Below are 22,966 nucleotides of genomic sequence, written 5' to 3'. Positions count from 1 at the left end.
AATCGACTACTATGGATTGGCTACCATGTCGTTGTTCGTTTCGTTCTCGCCATATGAATGACAGAAACACTTGCTGCGTGTACCGAATTATGTATCTTTCCAGTAATCCTCTAGTATTATCTATAATCAGCATCATCAGCTCAGACCACCGAGTAGTAAATGAAGCCTGCAACAGACCTAGAACCATTTTTGACCAAACTTCTAAAGTGTAGCTACATTCAAAGAAGAGATGATCTCTTGACTCCATTGCATTCTGATAGAGAACACAAATTGGATTAGTGCCTATATTCCACGTCACCATTCGACCACCAGTTGCCAATCTATTTTGGATTGCTAACCAGTGAAGAAAAGAGTGTTTCGGAATGTGATTCCTGAACCATACTCTCTTCCACCATTGAACCAGTAAGTCTTCTTTTCGAATAAGTTCCCAAGTCTGTTTTCTACTAAAAACAGCTTTGTACTTCCCTTCACTCTGTTTCCAAAGTGATGTATCAGTGTCTTGAGTGAGCTTCAGGCTTTCATCCTCACAGATTTTTCTACTTCATTAAAAAAATCAACTATGTGCCTTGGCCTCCTACGGTGACTCAGTGCCTCTGCAACAATTGCAGACAATGGTATTCCCATATCTAACGTCATATAATCTGCCCATGCTAGACCAAGAGTCATACCAGAATGAAGTATTGCATTCATCCCCTACTTGCATTCTGTGAAACTCTTTAGCTTTGTCTCGAAGCTTCACTAATTTGCACCACATTAAAGAACCTTTCGTAGTAGTATCTTTAATGGGCAAAAAGAGCCATTCTTAAATAGGTTCATCTTAGTCCACTTAGCCCATAGAAAAATTTGAGAGGAGACTGTCCGCCAGATAAACTTCAAACATCATACTTGGTTGACTTCTTTTAGCGACCTGAGACCTAACCCTCCATCATACTTCCTCCGACAAACAATCTCCCAAGATATCTTAGCTTTCCTTGTGTTCAAAACAGGTCCGAACCAGAGAAAATCTGAACATACCCTATTTATTTCCTGAATACATGCTCCAGGCAAGACAAATTCAGCCATCCAGAAGTTCACAATGCTGAGAAGGACCGATCAAAAGAGCTGAAGCCTACCTGCCATCGATAGAAACCGGTTTGTCGAGTGGGTTATACGATTTCTGATCTTGTCAATGAGGATACCATAATATTCTTTTCTCATCCATCTAGTGAGCAAAGGTAGCCCCAAGTAACGGACTGGTATCTTCCTAGAATCAAATTCAACCAGCTGCTCCAGCTGACTGGTTTCAACATCCGACATCCCTGCATAGTATATTGTAGTTTTCTCCATACTGACCTTTAAGCATGAGATCCTGCTGAAATAATCAGACACTCCCACAATACTCTCAATGGATCGGACTCTGCCATCATTGAAAACCATTATATCGTCAGTAAAGCTTGGATGAGTTAACCCCAAGGTACTTGCATTTTTGATGATACCCCATATTGTTCTTAGTAACTGATTTGTCAAGCAGTTTCAATAGGACATTCATGCAGATTACAAAGAAGTAAGGTGACAACGCTCACCCTTGCCTCAGGCCTCTTGCGCTCTGAAAATAACCAGCAAGTTCACTATTAACTTGGACAGAGAATGATGCCGTTGGGATGCAAAGAAATATCTAGTAAATGAACATTGGCGGAAACTCCATAGCATCCAAGGTTTTAAGAAGAAAACTCCATTGAAGAATTAAAAGCTTTAGAGATATAAATACTTAGAGCACATTTGGAGGATATAGTGTCCTTGTGATAATCTTTTACCAGCTCTGTAGCAAGCAGTAGATTCTCAATAAGAAGTCTTCCTTCACAAAGGGGAACTGATTCAGCACAATAAATTCCGGCAGTGTAATCTTTGGCTTATTGGCTATGATTTTGGAGATGATTTTATAAATGACATTGCAGCATGATATTGGTCTATAATCCTTCATCTCACGTGCCACTGTTATTCTCGGAATCAAGGAAAGAATCATTGTATTAACCCCTTTTGGCAAGAACCATGTCGAAAAATACGACTGAATTGAAATAATGAATTTAGGTCCTATAGTGGATCATGCTGCTTTGAAGAACTCAACCGTGTATCCATCTGGCCTTGGTGATTTATTACTTGACATACTAAAAAATACTTTGGTTTGCTAATCATCGACTGAACATGTAACGCCCCGACCCGTCCACGGCTAATGGGCCACCCACGCCCGCTCTCTCGGCCCATGGGCCTCATCCCATCCGACGGTCGGTCATTAATTTTCCAAGGCTCGAAATCATTGTTTACTGACCTTGCAATCACCACCCGACCTTTCCCCGTGTTTTGGCCTTACTTACACAGTATCGCGAATCACTTCCCGATAGGTCACCCATCCTTCCACTATTCCAACTCAAGCACGTTTAACTCTAGAGTTCTAAACGTATGTGTGACGGAAAAGGTAAGTCGACTTTGGTGACATAGGTAGCCAAATCAATTATATTAAGCCTTTTCACATATCACAACTCGGGATGTTACAATTCACCCCCTCTCAAACGCAACGCCCTCGTTGCGCCCCACGACAGGTCTCAAGACGCCTCTCAGGTCAGAACTGAGATGGCTAACCACCTCTGATACCACTTGTAACGCCCCGACCCGCCCACGGCTAATGGGCCACTCACGCCCGCTCTCTCGGCCCGTGGGCTCCATCCCATCTGACGGTCGGTCGTTAATTTCCAAGGCTCGAAATCATTGTTTACTAACCCTACAATCACCACCCGACCTTTCCCCGTGGCCTCACTTACACGGTATCGCGAATCACTTCCCGATAGGTCACCCGTCCTTTCACTACTCCAGCCCAAGCACGCTTAACTCTGGAGTTCTAAACGGATGTGTGACGGAAAAGGTAAGTCAACTTTGGTGATATAGGTAGCCAAATCAATTCTCTTAAGTCTTTTCATATATCACAACTCGGGATGTTACAGAACATCTATAGGGCTATAGGTCGCACAACTAGCTCACATCTATACCCTCAAAGTCTAGTTGGTTGTGCTGGAGAAATTCTTTGAAAAAACCCTCAGCCTCTTCCTTTATTTCATCTGGTAGCTTAGCTAGTCGTCCATCTCGACATTGCATTTCCTTGATTGAGTTATTGATGTCACTTATGGTTGCTACCCGATGAAAACTTTGTTATTTTTCCACCACCTTCAACCAGTGCAACTTGGATTTTTGCTTTAGAAAGCCCTCCTCCAGTCTGGCAACATGTTCCCATCGTGCAATGATTTGGTTTGAGAGCTTTCAACTTCTTCGAGAAGCGATACAGAGTAGATGTTGATAAGAAAATAGGCTCAATAATTTGCCAATGATTCTCCATGAACGACTTAAAACCTTCAAGTTCTGCAACTGCATTGACAAACTTAAAAGACCTTTTTGGTCGATTCAGAGTTGAGCTTAGATGAAACCGACAAGGCAAGTGATCTGAACTACCTCCACCTTCGAAAACATTGTATGACTGAGGGTAAATTCCAAACCAATGGTCATTTATCAGTACTCGGTTAAGTTTCTTCGATATAAGACTTTTTTCTCTCTTGTTTGTCCACGGCATATCGGACCTGACGTGATCACGCGATAAAGTATATCAAAAGAAAAGAAAAACAACTCATTTATCAACAATGATATGTGATTTATTCATCAAGTTAAATTGATATATGTGTTGCTTATATATTAATCAACGCATTTCAAAACATGGATAATTTTGATCGTATGGATATCAGTTTGGTAATGGTATCTTGTCTACAAAATTGTGAAACAAATTATTTTTTTTTTAATTTTAAAAAAAAATTGTGAAGCAAAAATTTATTCTAGTATTTAATAGTAAGCCTTTTTCAGAAAAGGAAAAAATTATATATCCTGAAAAGGAGAAGTTAGTTTTAAGAAGACCGAGTACATCTAATGTAATGTATGTAGTGGTCTTGACGACAAAAAAACTGTAAGGGGTGTCTATTCGCCTCAAAGTCCAAGTGCAATTAAATAATGTGAAATCATGAGCAGACGAATCTGTCAAACTTCGAAAGCAATGTGGGATTATTTATACTAGGAGCGAGGTTCCGCGCAAGCCCGGGGTTGTTGATACTTAGATGTGCTGTAATATTTTTAAAATGTGTCGTGGAAGGTATGGTCAAAACGGGATTAATGGTTTGTAATTCTAATGGTGATACTCTCTTTTGGGGCAGTTGGGTTTGGGAATGGCATCTTCTGCACGACTTACTTACCGTAGTATAACTGTTATATTTTAGAAGTTTTGCCTCGGTAGTATTTCAACGTGATTGTCTTAACTTTGTAAAGTTGGTTTCCGTGCCCACAAAGTGGTGGGCTAGTGGTAGGACGTCTCTTGGCTAAGGGTGCAACTCCCATGTCATGGGTTCGATTCTCTTCCCTTGCTGTTAACAACACTTTGTTGGGAAGTCTGTTAATTGGGCTTTGACCCAATTGGTTTACCTGGTAGCCAGAAATGCAGGCGGCCTGTCTACTCTCTGGCATTAGTCGGAAGGCATTCCAAACTCGGGACAGGCAGTGTGGTGGCCCAATTTGGATCTCATGGATCTCATGGCCTGTTCGACCCGAGTACGCTCGGAGCTCATGGTGTCCGTTGAACCGTTGAACCGCGGGAGTTAGTCCACAATGTAGCACTTCGGTGCGTTCCTACCGGGACTGACCGGATCAGTCGATAGAGTTTATCAAAAAAAAAAAGTTGGTTTCCGTAGTATCTCAACGTGATTGTCTTAGCTTGGTAAAGTTGATGAATGATCATTGATTTCTTTTACAATATTGATGTTGTTGTCCAGAATATCAAGTTGTGGGCCTAAAAATTACATTGATTTATAGCTCGTTTAGTTCAGATATCTAGTGGTTGGGTTTCTTTGCATTTTATATTTCTTTAGCTATTGTTCTGATGTAATTTTTTAGTTTTGTTTTTTTCTCTATAGATAATCCATCTCTCAGTCTTCTTCTACTCTTCATCGATCACTTGCAAACTATGCTTAACCGGTTGCTCAAAAAAAAGTGAAACTGTGCTTAACCTTTGTCGCTCCACTTATTTGTTCGCAACAATTCTCATTACTTTCTAGACCATGGTATCTTATCTTTTATTATATTTCCAGGTGTACACAATTTTAAAATAACTCACTTCTCTTGTTTACAGATTAGCACATTGAACCACATCATGAATAAATCCTAAAGTCGTTCTTTTTGTTTCCAAGTAATCCATACATTTTAGAAACGTACACGATACTGATTGAACATTATCGTGGAAGCACTTTATTTTATGTGTATCCCCTTGGTTTTGTTCTCTACTACCTCCTTTTGTTTCTTGACATTGAGCCTGCAAAATTAATTATTTCAAGTTTCCTCTTCCATGTTCTACCAGGAATGCAGATACCTTCAAGTCCACACCGAACAGAAAATCTATACCGCTCCAAAGGGACACCCCGGACAGATAAGAGCTATTCAGTCCCAGACTTGTGACCGTTCCGTAACTGTCCCAGTCTTCAAGATCAAATGATGGGTTGGAGCTTTGAGCCTTTACGGGTCCAATAACTGGTGCAGTGTTCGGCATTGGCAGAGCTGACATGGAGTAGCTTCTAAAATGGCCGAATGAGAAGAGCTGAGATCCTGAGCCAGAAGAGAGTGATGGCTTGTGTGCAATGCTGCTGATACCTAGGGTAGAGCTTATATGAGGTGGTAAAAGAACGGGGTTGCTGAGAAATAATGTTATCCAGCGGTATCGACCACTTCAAAAGGTTCCCATATGGATCCTTGTGTTCATGATCAGAAAGTTGGTCCCTGTCCTGATGCTTCTCGAATTGCAGTCAACAATATAAACTTGTAAAGAGACCTGCACCCTTCCAAAGAAAGGCATTGTGTGAGAATCAGGAGGTTAAAACAACTTATAAGAATTTCCATCACATACCACTATGTCTCCTTTACTCTCAGATAAACATGCAAGGATCTGAATTTGCTCCCCTGTAAGTAGAAACAAATGCCTCTGATGTTACGACAGCTTGTATCAGTTTTAGATGATGAAACGATCTGAGAGACAGAGCATATACTAGAAAACACAAAGGAGCGATCCAGGGAACGTAATGACGGAATATCAACAGACTCGTACCATTTATCCGGGATCTCCTCTGTAATAAGAAGACATCACCACATTAGATTAAGTAGATAGAAGCTTAAAGTTTAATACTTTCAAAGTTAGATGTTATACTATATATAATAGAGATCCATTCTTATTTCTCAGCACATCTGACAACCTCTCCAGGAAATCCACCAATTTTTGTCTTTGATTCTCCATTACCATTGTCTTCCTCCAAGGCGTGTGATGGTTCCAACTCTCTGGTGGTGTCACGTGATGTTTCTCCGGCAGCAGCGCGTGAAGTTGATGATGTCCTTGTCCAGCGCATGGAGATGTCTGGGGCTTTGTCTCCGGCTTCACAAAGACCACACTAATTTAAAAACAAAAGTGAACAAATATTAGTATTTCAATACTTAAAAACAAAACACTTTTTCTACCACATTCTTCGTCTAATAATGAAGACAATTTTTACTAATAACGAAATCGAGACCACACAAACAGAGACGGTATATTCTTAATTTGACAAACATCTACGTATAAGTTGAAAGCATAATAGACTTGAAGAATAGACAGAGGAATGAAGATCAAAAACGATAACTACAAAAAAATAGCAAAATGTTTATTCTGAGCCCAATAAATGTGGAAGGTGCTTCATTTTTTTAGAAAATAAAAAATAAAACAATGATTCTCAATACAATACCTTTTGTCGAGGAGTAGTAGGGTTATTTCCATGAATTCACCATGCTTCTTGATGTTTATCTGAGTCCCAGAAACAGAGAAGCCAAGCAACAATGAATTGGGACGATTGACCAAGCCGGAGATCGTCGAAGGCTGATGGCAAAACAGTAGGCATCAGAAGAGGAAGATTTCTGAAGAATCTATCTACGCTTGGGGTAAAAATTATGAAGATTCAACCCTCTGCAATTTATAGAAGTGCTGTGAAGGAAACGGAGAAGTCTACATCCCTTCTGAGTTAAATGACGAAATCATTAATTGGTAAATCAAGATGAATACGTTGAACAATTGGGAAGATTAAGAGTTTGGAGAAGAACAGTTTGGTGTTTCCATAGCTGTGTTTAAGTGAACAACAACAGAGCATGTTCTCGACATTCCATAAAACGTGAAGCATGTAGTTCGGTATCACATAAAACACCACACCATTTTTTAACTGGGCCATTTGGTAAAGCCTTATATCCAAGCCACGCTCTCGAAAATCATATAGGAGGCAAAACCAAACCGATCATAAAACAAAACCATATCGAAATAGGAGGCAAAACCAAACCAATCACACAGAAATATGGGACCCACAAAGCATTAAAAATGCTGAGGTGGACAGCTTAAGGAGAGACTAAAGTGTCTCATTATATATATGATTCGTTGCATCTGGACGGTGGGAAAGCCAGGAAACCGGCGACACAATCCCAAGACTTTCTCTTAAACCCCATTATTTTTAGTAAAAATTGTTATTATATTATAATATAATACGATTGCTATATAAAAAAAACAGTATGTTTTCCTGATTGATCCTGGGAAGTTTGCAATATCTTGTGTAGTACAAGGAATTGAATTTCCTCATGCACTATGTGACACTGGTTCATCAGTCAGCATCTTACCAAAAGTCATGGCAGACCATCTGGGTCTGCAAGTAGAGCCTTCACCAGAGATCTTTACATTCATGGATTACACTCAGAAAAACTCTGGAGGCTTCACGAGAGATCTGGAAGTACATATTGGTAATGCTATCGTCCCTGTGGATTTTCATGTCCTAGACATCAAGCTAAATTAGAATTCTTCCCTCTTACTTGGAAGAGCATTTATGGCTACAGTAGGAGCCATATGTGACATGACCACCAACAGGATGTGCTTGACTATGATAGATCCAGACATCCACTACGACCATGTCAAGCTTGGGAAACCACCAGCCAAATCAGTGGTAAAAGAAGATGATACTGGTATCATTGCAGTTTGTCATTGTGAAGTCGAGTACGAGACAGAGTACTCGGGATCGATCGACAGCACCTTAACATCATCGATCGACACTCGCAAGTCAGCAGAGATCGACAACAAGCATCGAACATCGATCGACAAAGGTCCAGATGATGAACTCGATCTACCAGATCATTGCTACCCGAATTTCGCCATCCTACCCAGCCAAAAGAAAGATGATTATTCAGTAAGGAGTTGAGCAGATAGCGGATTTCATGAGAGTTTTGCAGTAGACATAGCCACCTCTTCCCACAGTGGAGACCACAGTGAAGAATATGATGCAGACTACGGGGAAGAGAGAGCTTGGGAAAATTACTTAGAGAATGACAGATTTGCTAATCAACTCCCACAATCGATCGACATCAAGCGCCCACCATCGATCGACTATCTACTTCATCCAGCAAAACAACATCGTCCATCGATCGACATCGCCAGTATCTCATCGATCTATATTGACCCGGACGACTTAAAGGACAAAATCGGAATTTCACCGATTAGGACAATACATGGGTATAAAAGGTTGACAACTACAAACACGAAAATTCAAACCTTTTCACCTTCTACCCAGCAGCTTCTAGCACTCAGAAACTTATCAATGGAGGACTGCAACACCATGAACAATCGATCCAACCATGCAGCTAGACGTGCACCATCGATTGCCACCACCACATCACCATCGATCAACGCCTTCAACAGAACTCAATCTCGATTTCATGAACCTTATGATATCAGGAATGTTTCACTAATACCTGATGAATTTGGAATTTTCAGGGACACAAATGGCTATGCAAGAGCAATGGATGGAAGAATTCTGCACATAACCAGAGAAGACATAGCAGACATCCTCCAAGTTGCTAATGGACCAGAAAACCTGTTCACACAGCAACGTGACCATCCAGACATCCTAACTCACGTCCAGGACAACCACCACGTCAACACAAGGGAGGATACAGTTCCTCAGGCCTTCGGTCAACCCAGGAGTTCACCATCGATCGACATCGATTCATCACCGTCGATCGACGGCGGATATCCCGGATCGATCGACATACCAAGAATCAGATCGCCCGACAGAAGATTGGAGTTTTGACGACGTGCCTTCAATACTGATGGATCCAGGAGGTTCAAATGGGAAGCCAAGGACGAACATGGTGTCTACAGAGATGAGTTTGGCTATGCTAGAGGAGTTGATGGTGAAATCATCCATGTTACCAAGGAGCAAATAAGAAGAATTCTGGAGAGAGCATCCCTTTTTCACGGAAGTTGCTTACGCCTTCCAGTACACACACGCCCTTATCATGCATAAAGACCACCACCAGTATCCTACAGAAGAGAGGAGATAGATGATATGGTGACTGATGTATAGAGAGCTCAGGCACACCTTGAGGCTAACATGCACACATTGGTGGAAGACACTTTCCAGCCTTTGGATGTCAGTTACAAGGACCTATAGAGTGATATTGCTGAGGTAAGAGTGGAGCTTGGACACATATTGACCATGCTTGAGAAAGAGGCTACGCCACCAATATCGACCGACACAGTACCTGTGCCATCGATCGACATCGGCAAAACTACATCCAAGGTCCGACCAGAATGTTCATCACCTAAGAAAGATGAATGGGAGATTGCTTACATAAATTCACGGATTGGAGACGTCTACAGCCCTCTCAGAAACAATGTCGAATGGTTAAGCAAGAGGATCTATCTTCTTCAGAAAGAGATAGCATCAATTCGCAAGAAAGATCAAGCTAAGAATGCTATGTCTCCATCGATCGACATACTGAATTCCCCGTCGATCGACACAAGGTTCGCAGAACTGGAAGATAGGATGAGAGCATACGTGAAGAAGCATGAAAATTTCAGTTCACATATCCTGCGATTCGAGGATACACTGTCATGATAGCTGAACGAGTTACAAAGAGACATCAGCATCGTTCAAGATCATCTTGGTCTTCGTGACAGAAGCGCAACATCGATCGACAGGCCTAGACCAATATCGATCGACACAGAGCCACCACCAGCGAAGAGAGCATGCACCACAGCAGAAATTGATGAGATTAAACATAAGATGTACGAGGCTATGGATGCCATGGAAAGGAGACTCAACGGGACCTGTGAAACCATTGACGATACTGTTCACGAACGAATAAACAACCTATGCAGAACCACTCGCCAAATGAAGGGCGCTATACGTGCTCTGCAATACCAAGGACAATGCTTACAATCGATCGACACAGTAGATTCTGAGTCGACCTATAGACCTCTCAGCGAAACGACCGACGCGCATCTAGTAGCATCGATCGACACCGAGTCCTTAGCAGACCGAGATCAGTTTATACTTGACAGGATCGATGCATTACAGAGTGAGCTGAAGGAATTTTCCGTATATACCTATCAGACCATCGACAGGAAGGTTGGCAACATCGAATACATTGAGAATTCTGTGAGGAAACTTCAAGATACAGTCCTCAAGATAGATAAGAAACAACTAAGGTCAGATGATGCCACAAGAAGCTTTGCTGCCACATGGTTCAACAGTAGGAGACACAAGATTGATGATTGATGTCCAGTAATCAAGAGTTTCTGCACCCCATGAGTCACTCACCGACCACAGTCAAGCTAAATGACTATAACAAAGCGCTGAGTGGGAGGCAACCTACTATTAAGTTTTCTTTTATTTTCTTTTATTTTATTATTTTTCATTTTTGATTTTATTTTTCGGATTTGTTTTGCAGTTTTATTAAATCCAAGTAGAATGATGATTCCGTCGACCGACATTCACCATTCATATCGCTCGACACCACACGACCATTCCTAACGATCGACGTATACCTCTACGAATTGATCGACACCTTGTCGATCAGGTTTATTCATTCTAACTTGTTATACTTATTAATTATGATTTATTTTCTTTACCTTACCACCGGCTGTGTTACACTGGGACAGTGTAATTTAAGACTGGGGGGAGTTTACTAATATGTGTTTTTATTTTGGTTTTTATTTAAATTGTTTTTCAAAATTATTTTTCGTATAAGTATTAAATAGGATCATTGATATAGATTTATAATTGATTGTCTAACCACTCTTTAGCACCATTCTAGATTACTGATTGCAGATAGTACTAAAGATGCTAAAGTGGATCAACCTATCATCTATATTCACTAGCTAAAGATTGTTTGAAGGAACCAAAGCTGACCTCCAACGCTAATACTGACTTATTTGCTTGTCTTGGGCTTGGAAATCACTGGATCGGAATCCTCTTACAAGTCTGGAAGGTAAAAAGTCTGTGTGTTTCTGGTTCCCTTCCTTCTCTCTCTTCAGCGTCTCAAGATCTAAGTTATGTTATAAAAGATTGAAATGATTTCTTGAGAGGCAGAGGGGTAGGAGTGTCTCCTAAGACCCAAGTATTCTAAATCTCAAGGATGATCACACATTGTGGAAACGAGGGATAGGTAAATTACCAAAGACCCCATTATTCGCTACACTTTGTCAAAAATGTATGAATTACAATGCAAATGTCAATGAGATGGACTAGATGACCTTTGTGGCATCGAAACCTGTTGAAATTGAAACTAATAAGAGATTCAGAGAAGAGAGATGAGGGGAGAAAGGGATCAGAGAAGACTACCTGTGTGTTCAGATACTTGTTTGAGTTGAATCCATGTGTCCTTTGATCGATACTCCCAAGGTAAAGCCTGCACTTTTATTTTATGTTAAGAAATGAGGTTAATAGAGGGGAATGTCATATGAGATTTGCTAAGTTGTTGACTAGATGAGTTTGGTTGCTAAGCTAGATAAGGCATAATGAACTTCTGTGATTAGGATGTTTAGACACGGATTGCAAACCCATAGAGTGATGACTTCAATATTTTGAATCTTTGAGTTCCTACTATTTTCAAACCTTTTCCAAAGACTACTGTTTTTTTTTTGGTAAAATGTTAAATTATTATACCAAGTTTTCATTTTTTTACAGAAATACAATGGAGACAAGTAGCAGAATACATAAAAGTAAACTAAACAGAGCATCAAGTGAAAAAGCAGACTCTATTACGACAGACTAAGACCTTGAGGCAAAACCGGAGTTAGCGAAGCTTTGATGGCCCAATGAAAAGTATGAGCGGACAGAGACCCCAGTTGCCGCGAGCTCCCAGAGAGAAAGGCGGCTCAAACCTTGAAGCAACGGGTAAAACCTACAGCTTCCGAGGAACCCAATCATCAATACCTTCACAAAGAAACACATCACAGAAAATCGAACCCATTCAAAATCACCACACCGACAGCACGAGGAGGAGTCCACTAACAGGCAGTGCCGTCGTTCGAGACGAAGAACTGGAGATTGCTGTCACCAAGCCTCCAACCCCGGGACCGTATACACTCATTTAACCCACCACACACGCAGAGTAATGGGACATGTCGGGCACAACACCTCCAGAAGAAGCGACCTTCAAACTAGTAAGACTCCCGAGTGCCAAACTAACTCCAATCCACACTCAAAGGATCGGGCTGCTTACATAAAGCTACACTACAACAAGATGACGACTTATTATGGGAAAGAAAAGAGACCGACACGCTGCCACAGTCAAGAACCCAACTCCGAGAGACAGAGACACCAAAGAGACGCGGATGCTGTCTAGTGACCCTCCACGCGCTGCCACAGAAACCTACAAAACTCGGCTGACAACACCGAAAGAAGAAGCTTCCCACACGTACCCACGACTGAGAACCAGCCACAGGATCTCCCAAGAGCAAGGCGGATCCGGATGGGACCAAGAAACTGAGGCTAAATCCAAGCCAAGAAGGATCTCACCGCAGAGATGCGATGATACGATGAAGAACCGTTGCATAATAGCCCCATCTAGACTCCACGCACCGAGAAGCTTCTGGTCGGAACCCTAGCTCCGAGAAAAACAGACAGAGCACTCTATCAATCTGAACAAGCAGTAGAAAGGATCGACACTGGTTCAAATCCTCTCCTCCCCACCACCTTGGTACCAACAGATCTATTGAAGGATCTCCTGCGAGAGACTAACGGCACCAACCACCCACACGCCGACTCCGTCGATATTTCTTCACTCCGAACGTCGTCGTCACACCAGATCCGCCACCACACAAGCCAGACCACCGGATCTATCGCGATTAGAAAAGGGATCTGAGGCGGAGAGTCAAATCCAGGGCTTCGACAGGACCGTAAAGAGGAGAGGGAAATCAAATGGAGCAAATAGAAAAGAGAATAAGATAGCTCCCGACGACGGTCTAAGGAACCACCGCCGCCGGAGCTAGGAGAGGCAAGGCAGGCAAGGCTGATTAGGGTTTTGTTTCAGAGGAAGGAGAGGAGAGAGGGGAGAGCGTTTCACGCTTTTTTTTTCTTAAGGCTACTGTTTTTGCTTGAGGACAAGCAAAGGAGTAAGTCTGGGGAGTTGATATACCATGGATTTTACCCGTTTTTAACTATGGTATACTAGTATTTTATTATATATTTAATCTGTTTTCTAGCCTGTTAGGTATGTTTTCAGGTTCAGGAGCATTTTGTGAGAAAGTGATGTTTTTGGAGCATTTTGGAGTACAAGAGACGATTTACCTGAGTTGACCATTCAAGACCAAGTCGGAAGTCAACATTGCGATTATAATCGATCGATACTCATCCTGAGTTGTCGATCGATGTAGCTGAGAAGATCCGCGTACTAGAAGATTATAATCGATCGATACACATCCAGTGTTGTCGATCGATATCGAGGACGAAATTGTTTAGCCGACTACTTCACCAAGACTTCACCAAATTACGAGATTGCCCCTGACGAGTTTTTAACCTAATGAAAATGCTTAAAGATTCCTGCTAAGTGTTTTTTTACTGCAACCTTCGAAAGAAGCAAGCTTTACAACCTTCAAGAGAAAAGCAGAGAGTGTGAGAGAGAGACTAGAGTTTTATATTGTTTTGAGAGATTGGAGAGATTTCTCATCTCCTTTTGTATTTCTACTTATTTCTATCTATGCAATTCTTTCATCTATCTATTGTCATGAATTGCTTAGCTATGTCTGAGTAGTATACTTGTTAGATCTAGGGTTTAAATAGGTTTGTGGGATTAGCCCCAAAATATAACTGCTAAGTTGTGGTACTCATCAAATGGATTGCACCCTATGCTTGTTTTAGATTAGCTAACTAGAATATAGATCACTAGGATCTTTGATTATCTTGAATTATCCATTTGAACTTGCCTGTCTCCCGTTGAAAAGAGCGACAGCTCCTCCTTGAAACCTTGTGTTCATATTCGGCTCGCGCCTAGGCAGATCTAGAAGTCGATCGATATCCCGACAGGTGAATCGATCGGCGCTGCGAAAGGTGTATCGTTCGATATCTCGAAAGGATATCGATCGACTCTTTTTCTGCGCCAACATTATGACAACGGCCAGAGATCTAGATTATTTAACCAGTAATACTTCACTTGAGTTAAGCGGTTGAGATCTATAGTACCATGCAAGCAACTTATTAAAGCATTTATAGAGATTATAATCTCCATTCCTGAATAAAAGCCCTATATCTAGCACTCTTTATCATATTTAAACAAGTCATCATATTGTTAGTTAGAGCAACTACCTTGCTCATTTTAGGAATTGTTACTTTTTACTTTCATCATATAAACCAACCTTGCCTAGGATTGATTAGTAGATTTTATTTAATTGGTTCCCTAGCTCCTCGTGATTCGATCACTAAGTACTACAGCTGTACCTCTTATTTGAGAGAGTAAACTCTACTGGGTAATTTGAGCACTGTCAATTACACATAACATAAATAAATAAACAAATAATATTAGATTATACAAAGAAACACCTATATATATACTTAAGTGATAACCAAGTACCCCGAAACAAAAAATAAGCTTATTTTATTTTGAATTTTTCTAAATATTACATAAAAATTTTGGAAATTAATTTTTTTTTATGGTCTTTGTTATTAACATCTTAATTAGTTGATTGGCATCAAGGCTTTTTAATTTATTTTAAGTATAATATAACAACATATTAATGTCAAATATTAGTTTTAGCTAAAATCACAAAACAAAAAAAAGCATAAAACAAAAAATAGTAAATAAAACAAAAAATAGAAAATAAAACATTATTGGAAATAACCAGAGATCTCTATAATATTATTTGAGAAGTCAGTTTCCTACGTGTCGCGCTCACGTTAACTCTCACGATGGTTGATTAAAATGACATCCTTAATGAATTGAAAATATATTTATAATTACTATGCTAAAACAGATTTTCTTTTTTAATAATTTCTAGTAGTGAGAAGTTTCCTTTTTCAGATAACATATATAATTAAAAACATTTATAATTTAAACGAATTTGAAATAATAAAATATATTTATATATGAAATGATTTCATAAAAAGGAAACTTAACAAAAATAATTTTTATATTGAGAAAAATAAATATTTCCCTTAAACATATTCTTAAGAAATATAACTATATTTTCAAAGTAAGAAAAACGTTTTTATATCTATATATTTTCTCAAATAATTGCAGATAAAAATGTGATTAGATAAACCAAGATATCTTTAGCTGAATAATAATATTTTATAATTAGTATTAACTAAATTTTTTATTATTATAATATTTATTAACTAATAACATTTTATAATTACAACAAAACAAAAAATGTCTATAAAACATTTTACTTATATAAAATAATTTCTCAAGAAAAAATTAAGAACCTGGTATTTATATTTAATGTTAAATGATATTTTTATGAAAATTAATTTTACCAGAAGAATATTTTGAAAAAAATAATTAAAATGGTTTTAAATAACATAAATTTAGATAGTTTTAATGAAATGAACATATTATATTTGCCAGAATTAAAAATATATATTTTGATTAATATTAGTTTTCTTTTTTTTCCTTTATATTTGTACAATCCAACATATCTATGATAAAAGCTGATAAGCAAATCTGAGTTATTATATTTAAGATTATTTAAAATAAATTTCAGTTTACTTTTATAAATTTAAGATATAACATTACTTAGATCTTACAAAATATTTTAATTATTATAAATATCTATATATGTGTTCATGAGCTACAAAATTTTATCAATTATTCTCCTTTATAGCTTTCTACTTATCATTGTTTTATTTTTTAAAATATTTTTAGAAAATCAACATATATCAAATTATATAAATATTATGAAAATATATTTACACATTTAAGATGAAAAACTGAATTAATGATAAAAACAAAACTAATTTGATTTGGTTAAATAAAGAAACAAATTATTTTATAGTAATGTTTATTTATTTTTATACATATAAATTACGGGTTGCTTCAAACCATACTTATAAATAAAAATAAAATTTTAACTAATTGTTAGAGATTATTTCTTTTGTAAAACATATATGCATGAGATTTTAAAATATTATCGTGATATTTATTTATGTATTCTGAATCGATCAACAGTGAAGTTTAGTTTTCTATTTGATTTCAAAACAATATATATATATAATGTTATTTATAATATTACTAAAATTTATTTAAAAATCTAAAAAACAACCAATTTAAATGAAAATCACAAATTATTCAAAATTTTAATATATTTAGAATAAAAGATATATTATAATTGATTTCAAAGAATTTGATGTTGTCTAATATACCCAAATAAAAATCAGACCAATCAGATATTACACATCCAAAACCACATGTCTAACTAAAACAATATAATATTATTTATATAAATTATAAAATAATGAAATTAAACTATTAATAAATTATTACAATATATTTACTTTATATATATTTATATCCGTGCATGAACACTGAAGAATCACCAAGTAAAAAATTAAGTTTTGAACCAAAACGACACATACCAAAATAAGCGCGTGGACTCCTCACTAATTTCTCAAACCGACACGCAAAATTTATTGAAACTGGCAATATTATAAATTATTAAAACATTAGTAACTGAAACTAATACTTGTAAGATAAAGACATCTATACTATTAAAACAGAAACATATTGGTATTTTTACTCTTTTTACCTTTACTAAGGAATCTTTCCTTTGTATTCATTAAGGGTATTGTGGACATTCTGCGCCGGTTTCCTAATTCAATTTTGGTCTGTGATTATTTCCATGTTTGATACTGCATCGTTTTAGTATTTTTCCAACCGGTCATGTTTGAAACTGCGTCATTTTTAAACTATTTAATGGTTTGGTTTTAAACCGCTTTTTCCTAAATCTAATCTCATCTATTATTGATTATTTTCTGATTCGAAATGATAATAAGGTTGAATATTGCCGAACAGAACTAAAGTTTTGGGTGAAGTCGTTTGGTTCCGTTATGAGTTTGGTTAGACTGGTAAGTTATTTAAATTCAATAATAGCATGCCGATTATTCTTTAAGATTTTAGTTAATTATAAAATTATTAATTTTGACAACATTCATTATCATTTAAAACAATTTTAAAAAATATAAATAATATTTTAAACAAATTTCCAACTTATGATCACCGAATTTTATCTTATCATTAAAAAAAATCACAATATTAAAAATATCGGGTTACCAACCGGTAACCTGTTCAACGATAGGTCTGAGTCGGATTTCAAAACACCGATCAAAACTATAAAACTGTTATATTGATTTATATTTAAAATATCTAATTCAAAATTAAAAACCTAAAAATACATTTACAATATAGTTTAACCGAAAATAAACTCGGATATAAAATACATATATGAAACTGGTTAAATAAATGCATATACAAAACAGATTATATAAATGTGATTATATAAAGTTTTCACTAAAAATAAATCCACGCTTTGAAAGCGCAGATCAAAATCTCTCAAATCTATCCTATAAAAGTAAAGTACAAATGAGAAATAACCCTAACTTTTTCTCATTATTTACATCAGAATGCCATTGTTATTAAACACCGAGTTTTGATTATATATTAATCTTGCATCTCACGGATCTTTGATTATCAAAGCCCAATACCTTTCTTTTTTCAACATTTTAATGGGTTGTGTTATGATTAAATAGTATTTATCTTCTGTCTAACCATCTTTAACCAGTTCAATCATAATGTTTTTAAAAAATTTGCGCATCTATACTATTAAAGTACAAGCACATTTGGATTTTTACTCTGTTTACCCCTATTAAAGAGGCTTTCTTTTGTATTCATTAATGACATTTTGGACATTTTGCATTGGTTTCTTTTTTAATTGTTTTTGGTTTGTCATTAACCACCGGTTTCCTAATTCAATTTTGGTATGTGATTATTCCGTGTTTGATACTGCATCATTTTAATATTTTTCCAACCGGACATGTTTGAAACTGCATCATTTTTTCTCAAACTATTTAATGGTTTGGTTTTAAACCGTTTTTTCCTAAATATAATCCCAACTATCTAACAAAAATTATTTATAAAAAAATAAAAATTGTTTATTGGTTCAACCGGATTTCGATTTTAGTAGTTTTTATTGGATTTTTAAATTTTTTTTTTCAAACCCGAACTGAATTTATCTTTGATCAACCGGTAATCCGTTCAACCGCAGGTCTCAGTCAAATTTCAAAACACCGATCAAAACTATAAAATTGTTATATTGATTTATATTTAAAATATCTAATTCAAAATTAAAAACCTAAAAATACATGTATAATATAGTTTTACTGAACATAAATCTGGATATAAAATACATATATGAGACGGATTATATAAATATATATACAAGACGGATTATATAAATGTGATTATATAAAATTTTCACCAAACATAAACCCGCGCTTTGAAAGCGCGGGTCAAAATCTAGTGACTTTTTAAAGAAGGACATTGTAACAAGTTTCTTCTAATATACAAATAAAATCTTTCAAACGAAATTGTAACAAGTGTTTGTACTTCACATTCAATTTTAGAAATATAATATATGATTATTTATATAATAGTACATATAAAATACTATTAGTTATATGTTTACTATGTTTTTAACAGGAAAAATAGATTGTGAATTGGGAGTGGACGTTCGGGTACCCATTTGGGTACGGTTCGGGTCTGTTTGGGTTTCGGGTTCCCGAATCAAAGATTTCAGTTTCATTGGAATATTTATATATATATTGATTCGGATTTGATTCAGATCTTTGTGGATTCGTTCGGGTTCGGATAATCCATTTAAATTATTTTTAGAATTCATTATATATTTTAAATTTCTCAAAATATATAAACAAAGTAATATATTACATATAAATTTGAATAATATATGTCAGAGTACCTAAAATTAATATAAAAATTGGTTTGATTTAAATATTTGGATAGAAAATTAATAGTTATTTTAAATATTTTTGTGTTTTGAATATACTTTAACGATTAGAGATATCTACATATGATTATTTATATATATTATCAATTATTTAAACCAACTTAAAAGTACTATATATATATTCTGGATGTTCTTAAATACATTAAATAAAAAAAAAATATATATATATACCTATAAGTATATAAATCTAATTCGAATACATTAGGATATCTAATTTTGGTTCGGGTTTGGTATTTCTTTTTAGATCAGGATCGGTTCGATTTTTTGGATTCTGGTTTTTGTCCAATTCTAATATTGACATGGAAAATAAATAGCAACATATTTTAGTAGTAGTTGATTTGTTTTTTTGTTCTTATGAAAATGTGTCACTAACAGAATATAGATCTAGAAGACTTATCATGTTAACGTTTTTTTTTTAAATGTAAATATGTACCGAAAATAACAAAACTTGGGTCTAAGGTGAACTCTCAAATTCACCTCAAATCTTAACACCAATCAAAGTACTATGTAAGATTAGTAAAAAAGTAAATAAAATTAAAAATAAAAAAAAGGGCAAGAGGTGAAAAAAACATCGACTAATTTTTATAATCCCATCCATGGCTTCTTCTTCATCATCCACACAGAATATATTGAAAGTTTTGTTTGTCAAATTAGTAAACCTAAAACAGTAAACCTTAAATCATTGGTTAGACCCTAAACACTAAACATTAAACCCTAAACCCTTGGAAAAATTCTAAAATCTTGGGTAAACTCTAAACTTTTGGAATATCTCTTTATCCAATGGTTTAGGGTTTATTCAAAAGTTTAGAGTTTGGGGTTTAGGGTTTATCCAAGAATTCAGAGTTTAGTATTTTGGGTTTAGGGTTTAGTGTTTTGGATTTAGATTTAGTATATAAGAACAGAAGATTTTAGATACTAATTTGACAAATAAAGCTTTCAATATTATGTGTGGGTCATGAATAAGTTTTCAATATTATGTGTGGGTGATGAAGAAAAAGTCATTGATGGCGTTAAAAAAAATTAGTCAACGTTTTTCATCTTTTTCCTTTTCTCTTTTTTTAATTTTATTTTCTTTTTTAACTAATCTTACATGGCATTTTGATTGATGCTAAAATTTGAGAGTTCATCATAAAAAGATAAGACTTTAGTTACAAGTGTTTGAGAAGTATAAAGTACTAGTCTTACCTCCTGTGCGAAACTTCGCTTTATCAACATATATGAAAATAAATTACTATTTTATTACATATTTTCTAAACCTAGATAACACATTAGCACATAAACTTAAATATATTGTATAAAAGTATAAAGAATGTATTTGATCTATAAATGTACGTAAAACGTGAATAAAATCTCTTAAATGATTATTTGCCTGCACACACATTTTCATATCTAAACTAAATATCTGCAGAAACTTCATAGGCCGATTAGTTTAATTAACAAACTTTAAATAATATAAACATAAATACTTAGTAGATAGAAATCAACTGAACTCTCATTTTTTAACTCCTTTCAGTTGTTTTTTTTTATCAATTTTTGTTTCACAAACGCTTGAATTTAATATCCTTCCTACTTACAACTGTAATTGCGTTTAATTTTTTTTTCCACAAAAATATAGCTAGATTAAATATCTCTGATATTAGTACTTTGTGAACAAACCCCTGATTTTCCCATTATGTGTGAAAAAAAAGTTACAAAAATAGAAGTATAATAATTTGTTAAATGTTTTCCTTTCTCAAAAAAAATCTATTATATTAAATTAGAAGTCACAACTTCATTTCATGTGTGATTTTTAAGTTGAACCATCTTAAGAAATTTTATTAAATGTATTTCAATAAGACTAATAATATATAGAATCTCTGAACTACTTTAATTATAATATTTTTGATATCTTTTAATTTAAATTTAATATATATATATATATATATTAAAATTTCGAAAAATCAGTTCCCGAACGTCTAAGACCCATATGCGCAGAAGAAGCTAATGGGATTCGCAAAAGAGTGAAGATGATACATGATCCTATGAAAATTGTGGTTCCTTGCACGGTATTTGAAGTTGAATATAGATAGAGGTACGTAGCTAAGTTCCTACAATGGGTATTTAATGATCATCAGCATGTGGTAACTCCTCAAAGGGGATGATATATAGAAGTGAAGTCGACAAAGGCCGCACAAAAGCAATATCGAGCGAAATCAACAATCCGGGATCGATCGAGACCACCAGTTCCACATCAATCGACGCCAATCGCGGCGAATCAGAGCAGAATGAATTTGAAGTGTGTCAAACACTTTTTAATGGATACACCACCACGCGATCAGATAACTTTAGGGGAAAGAAGAGAAAAATGACTAAGGGTAATTATCTGTTAGCATTGATTCTTTATTTCTCAGATGGTTTCAGGAAATTCAGAGTGCGCAGCAGAAGCTTCTCACAGCTGTTTACAAAGCTTCGAGCACTCCTTATTGCTGAAATGATAGACCAAAGGAGAAGAGTCTATGGAGGATACTTTCACACAAGAATGATAAAACTTTAGAGAGTGGACATTGAGACTTGTTTGGAGCATGTTCTCATTCTCATACCGACCCAAATCAGATCTTCAGAAGTCAAGCTAATGACTGGAAATAAGCGCTGAGTGGGAGGCAACCCATTGTTAGGTTTGTTTTAAATTTGGTTTTATATACTACTAATATTTGTTTTTACTTATTGCAAGTTCAAAGAAAAATAAAAAAAATCCAAGAAAGATGAGTTTCCACAAGAATCGACGATGGCTAGCTAGCATCGATCGACAGAGCATTAGGAGTATCGATTGCCACTTAACTGTGTTGGCCAACACTCACATCCAAATCAGGTATACTATTTTTCCTTGTTAAATTTAGTACTTATAATTTATATTCCCACCAATCTTATACTGTATAACATTGGAGACAGTGTTGTTAAGTCTGGGGAAGATTCTACTAATGTGTGTTTTAGTTAGTATAAAAAAAGGATCCGAGTAGACGTTTTCCATCAGCATCGACCGACGAGACAAGGTCGATATCGATCGACATCATCAACACCAGCCACGATCACATGCACTAACCTACATCGATCGATACGGTTTCGGTCAGGTATAACGTTCTAACTTTTTAAATTTTGTACTTATGCTTTAATGATTTTCACCTTACCACCGACTGTTTTACTCTGGGGACAATGTGATTTAAGTCTGGGGGATTACTAATGATTATCTACTTTATGAGTCTTATCTAAAAATTTTCAAAAAGTTTTTATTGAGTCAAGAAGGGGATGATGATCTTATTCGATTTATTATTTTGTCATCTAACCACTCTTTACACCAGTCTTAGATTTACTAACTGCAGAAGTACTAGAGATACTAAAGTAGATCAACCTGTCAACTATATTTCCACTTGTTGGGATTGTTTGAAGGAATCAAAGCTGACCTCCAACTTAAATTGACGGAAAATTGCTTGTCCTGGGGCTTGGTATACATGGGATCAGATTCTTCAAATAAAGTCTGGAAGGTAAAGCCTTGTGTAGATATATCACCCTCCCTCTCTC

At 36.0% G+C, this 22,966-nt stretch overlaps 1 protein-coding gene across 5 annotated transcripts; it reads right to left on the bottom strand.

Annotated features, from left to right (window-relative positions):
- Window positions 1-5,160: 5,160 nt before the first annotated feature.
- LOC108835985 (uncharacterized) lies at window positions 5,161-7,422 on the bottom strand. Of its 5 annotated transcripts, XR_001947044.2 has the most exons (6): window positions 7,040-7,261; window positions 6,825-6,955; window positions 6,257-6,494; window positions 6,099-6,176; window positions 5,960-6,012; window positions 5,161-5,884 (listed from the first exon to the last, which is right to left on the bottom strand). XR_001947044.2 is itself a non-coding variant. In XM_057011057.1 (5 exons), the coding sequence occupies exons 2-5, from the start codon at window positions 6,450-6,452 to the stop codon at window positions 5,859-5,861; spliced, it is 270 nt and encodes an 89-aa protein (XP_056867037.1). In that variant the 5' UTR covers window positions 6,453-6,494; window positions 6,825-7,422; the 3' UTR covers window positions 5,161-5,858. The 5 variants fall into 5 exon arrangements, 2 of the variants coding, with proteins under 2 accessions (XP_056867037.1, XP_056867036.1); XR_001947043.2 differs by having other exon boundaries at window positions 6,303-6,494; window positions 6,825-7,366; XR_001947042.2 differs by having other exon boundaries at window positions 6,825-7,255.
- Window positions 7,423-22,966: the final 15,544 nt, after the last annotated feature.

The sequence above is a fragment of the Raphanus sativus genome, chromosome 5, assembly GCF_000801105.2.
Source record: "Raphanus sativus cultivar WK10039 chromosome 5, ASM80110v3, whole genome shotgun sequence".
In the NCBI taxonomy this organism is placed as follows: domain Eukaryota; kingdom Viridiplantae; phylum Streptophyta; class Magnoliopsida; order Brassicales; family Brassicaceae; genus Raphanus; species Raphanus sativus.
Note: the sequence above shows the minus strand (reverse complement) of the source record. Positions and strands in the feature narration are given on the sequence as shown.

What these genes read in the sequence shown, in the direction of transcription:
- LOC108835985 (XM_057011056.1), bottom strand. Translation starts at nt 6,452, where the DNA reads ATGCGCTGGACAAGGACATCATCAACTTCACGCGCTGCTGCCGGAGAA. An exon ending in TCGCTCCTTTGTGTTTTCTA is followed by an intron (nt 6,013 to 6,098) that starts GTATATGCTCTG and finishes TTCTACTTACAG; the next exon opens with GGGAGCAAATTCAGATCCTT. An exon ending in AGAGTAAAGGAGACATAGTG is followed by an intron (nt 5,885 to 5,959) that starts GTATGTGATGGA and finishes GGAAGGGTGCAG; the next exon opens with GTCTCTTTACAAGTTTATAT.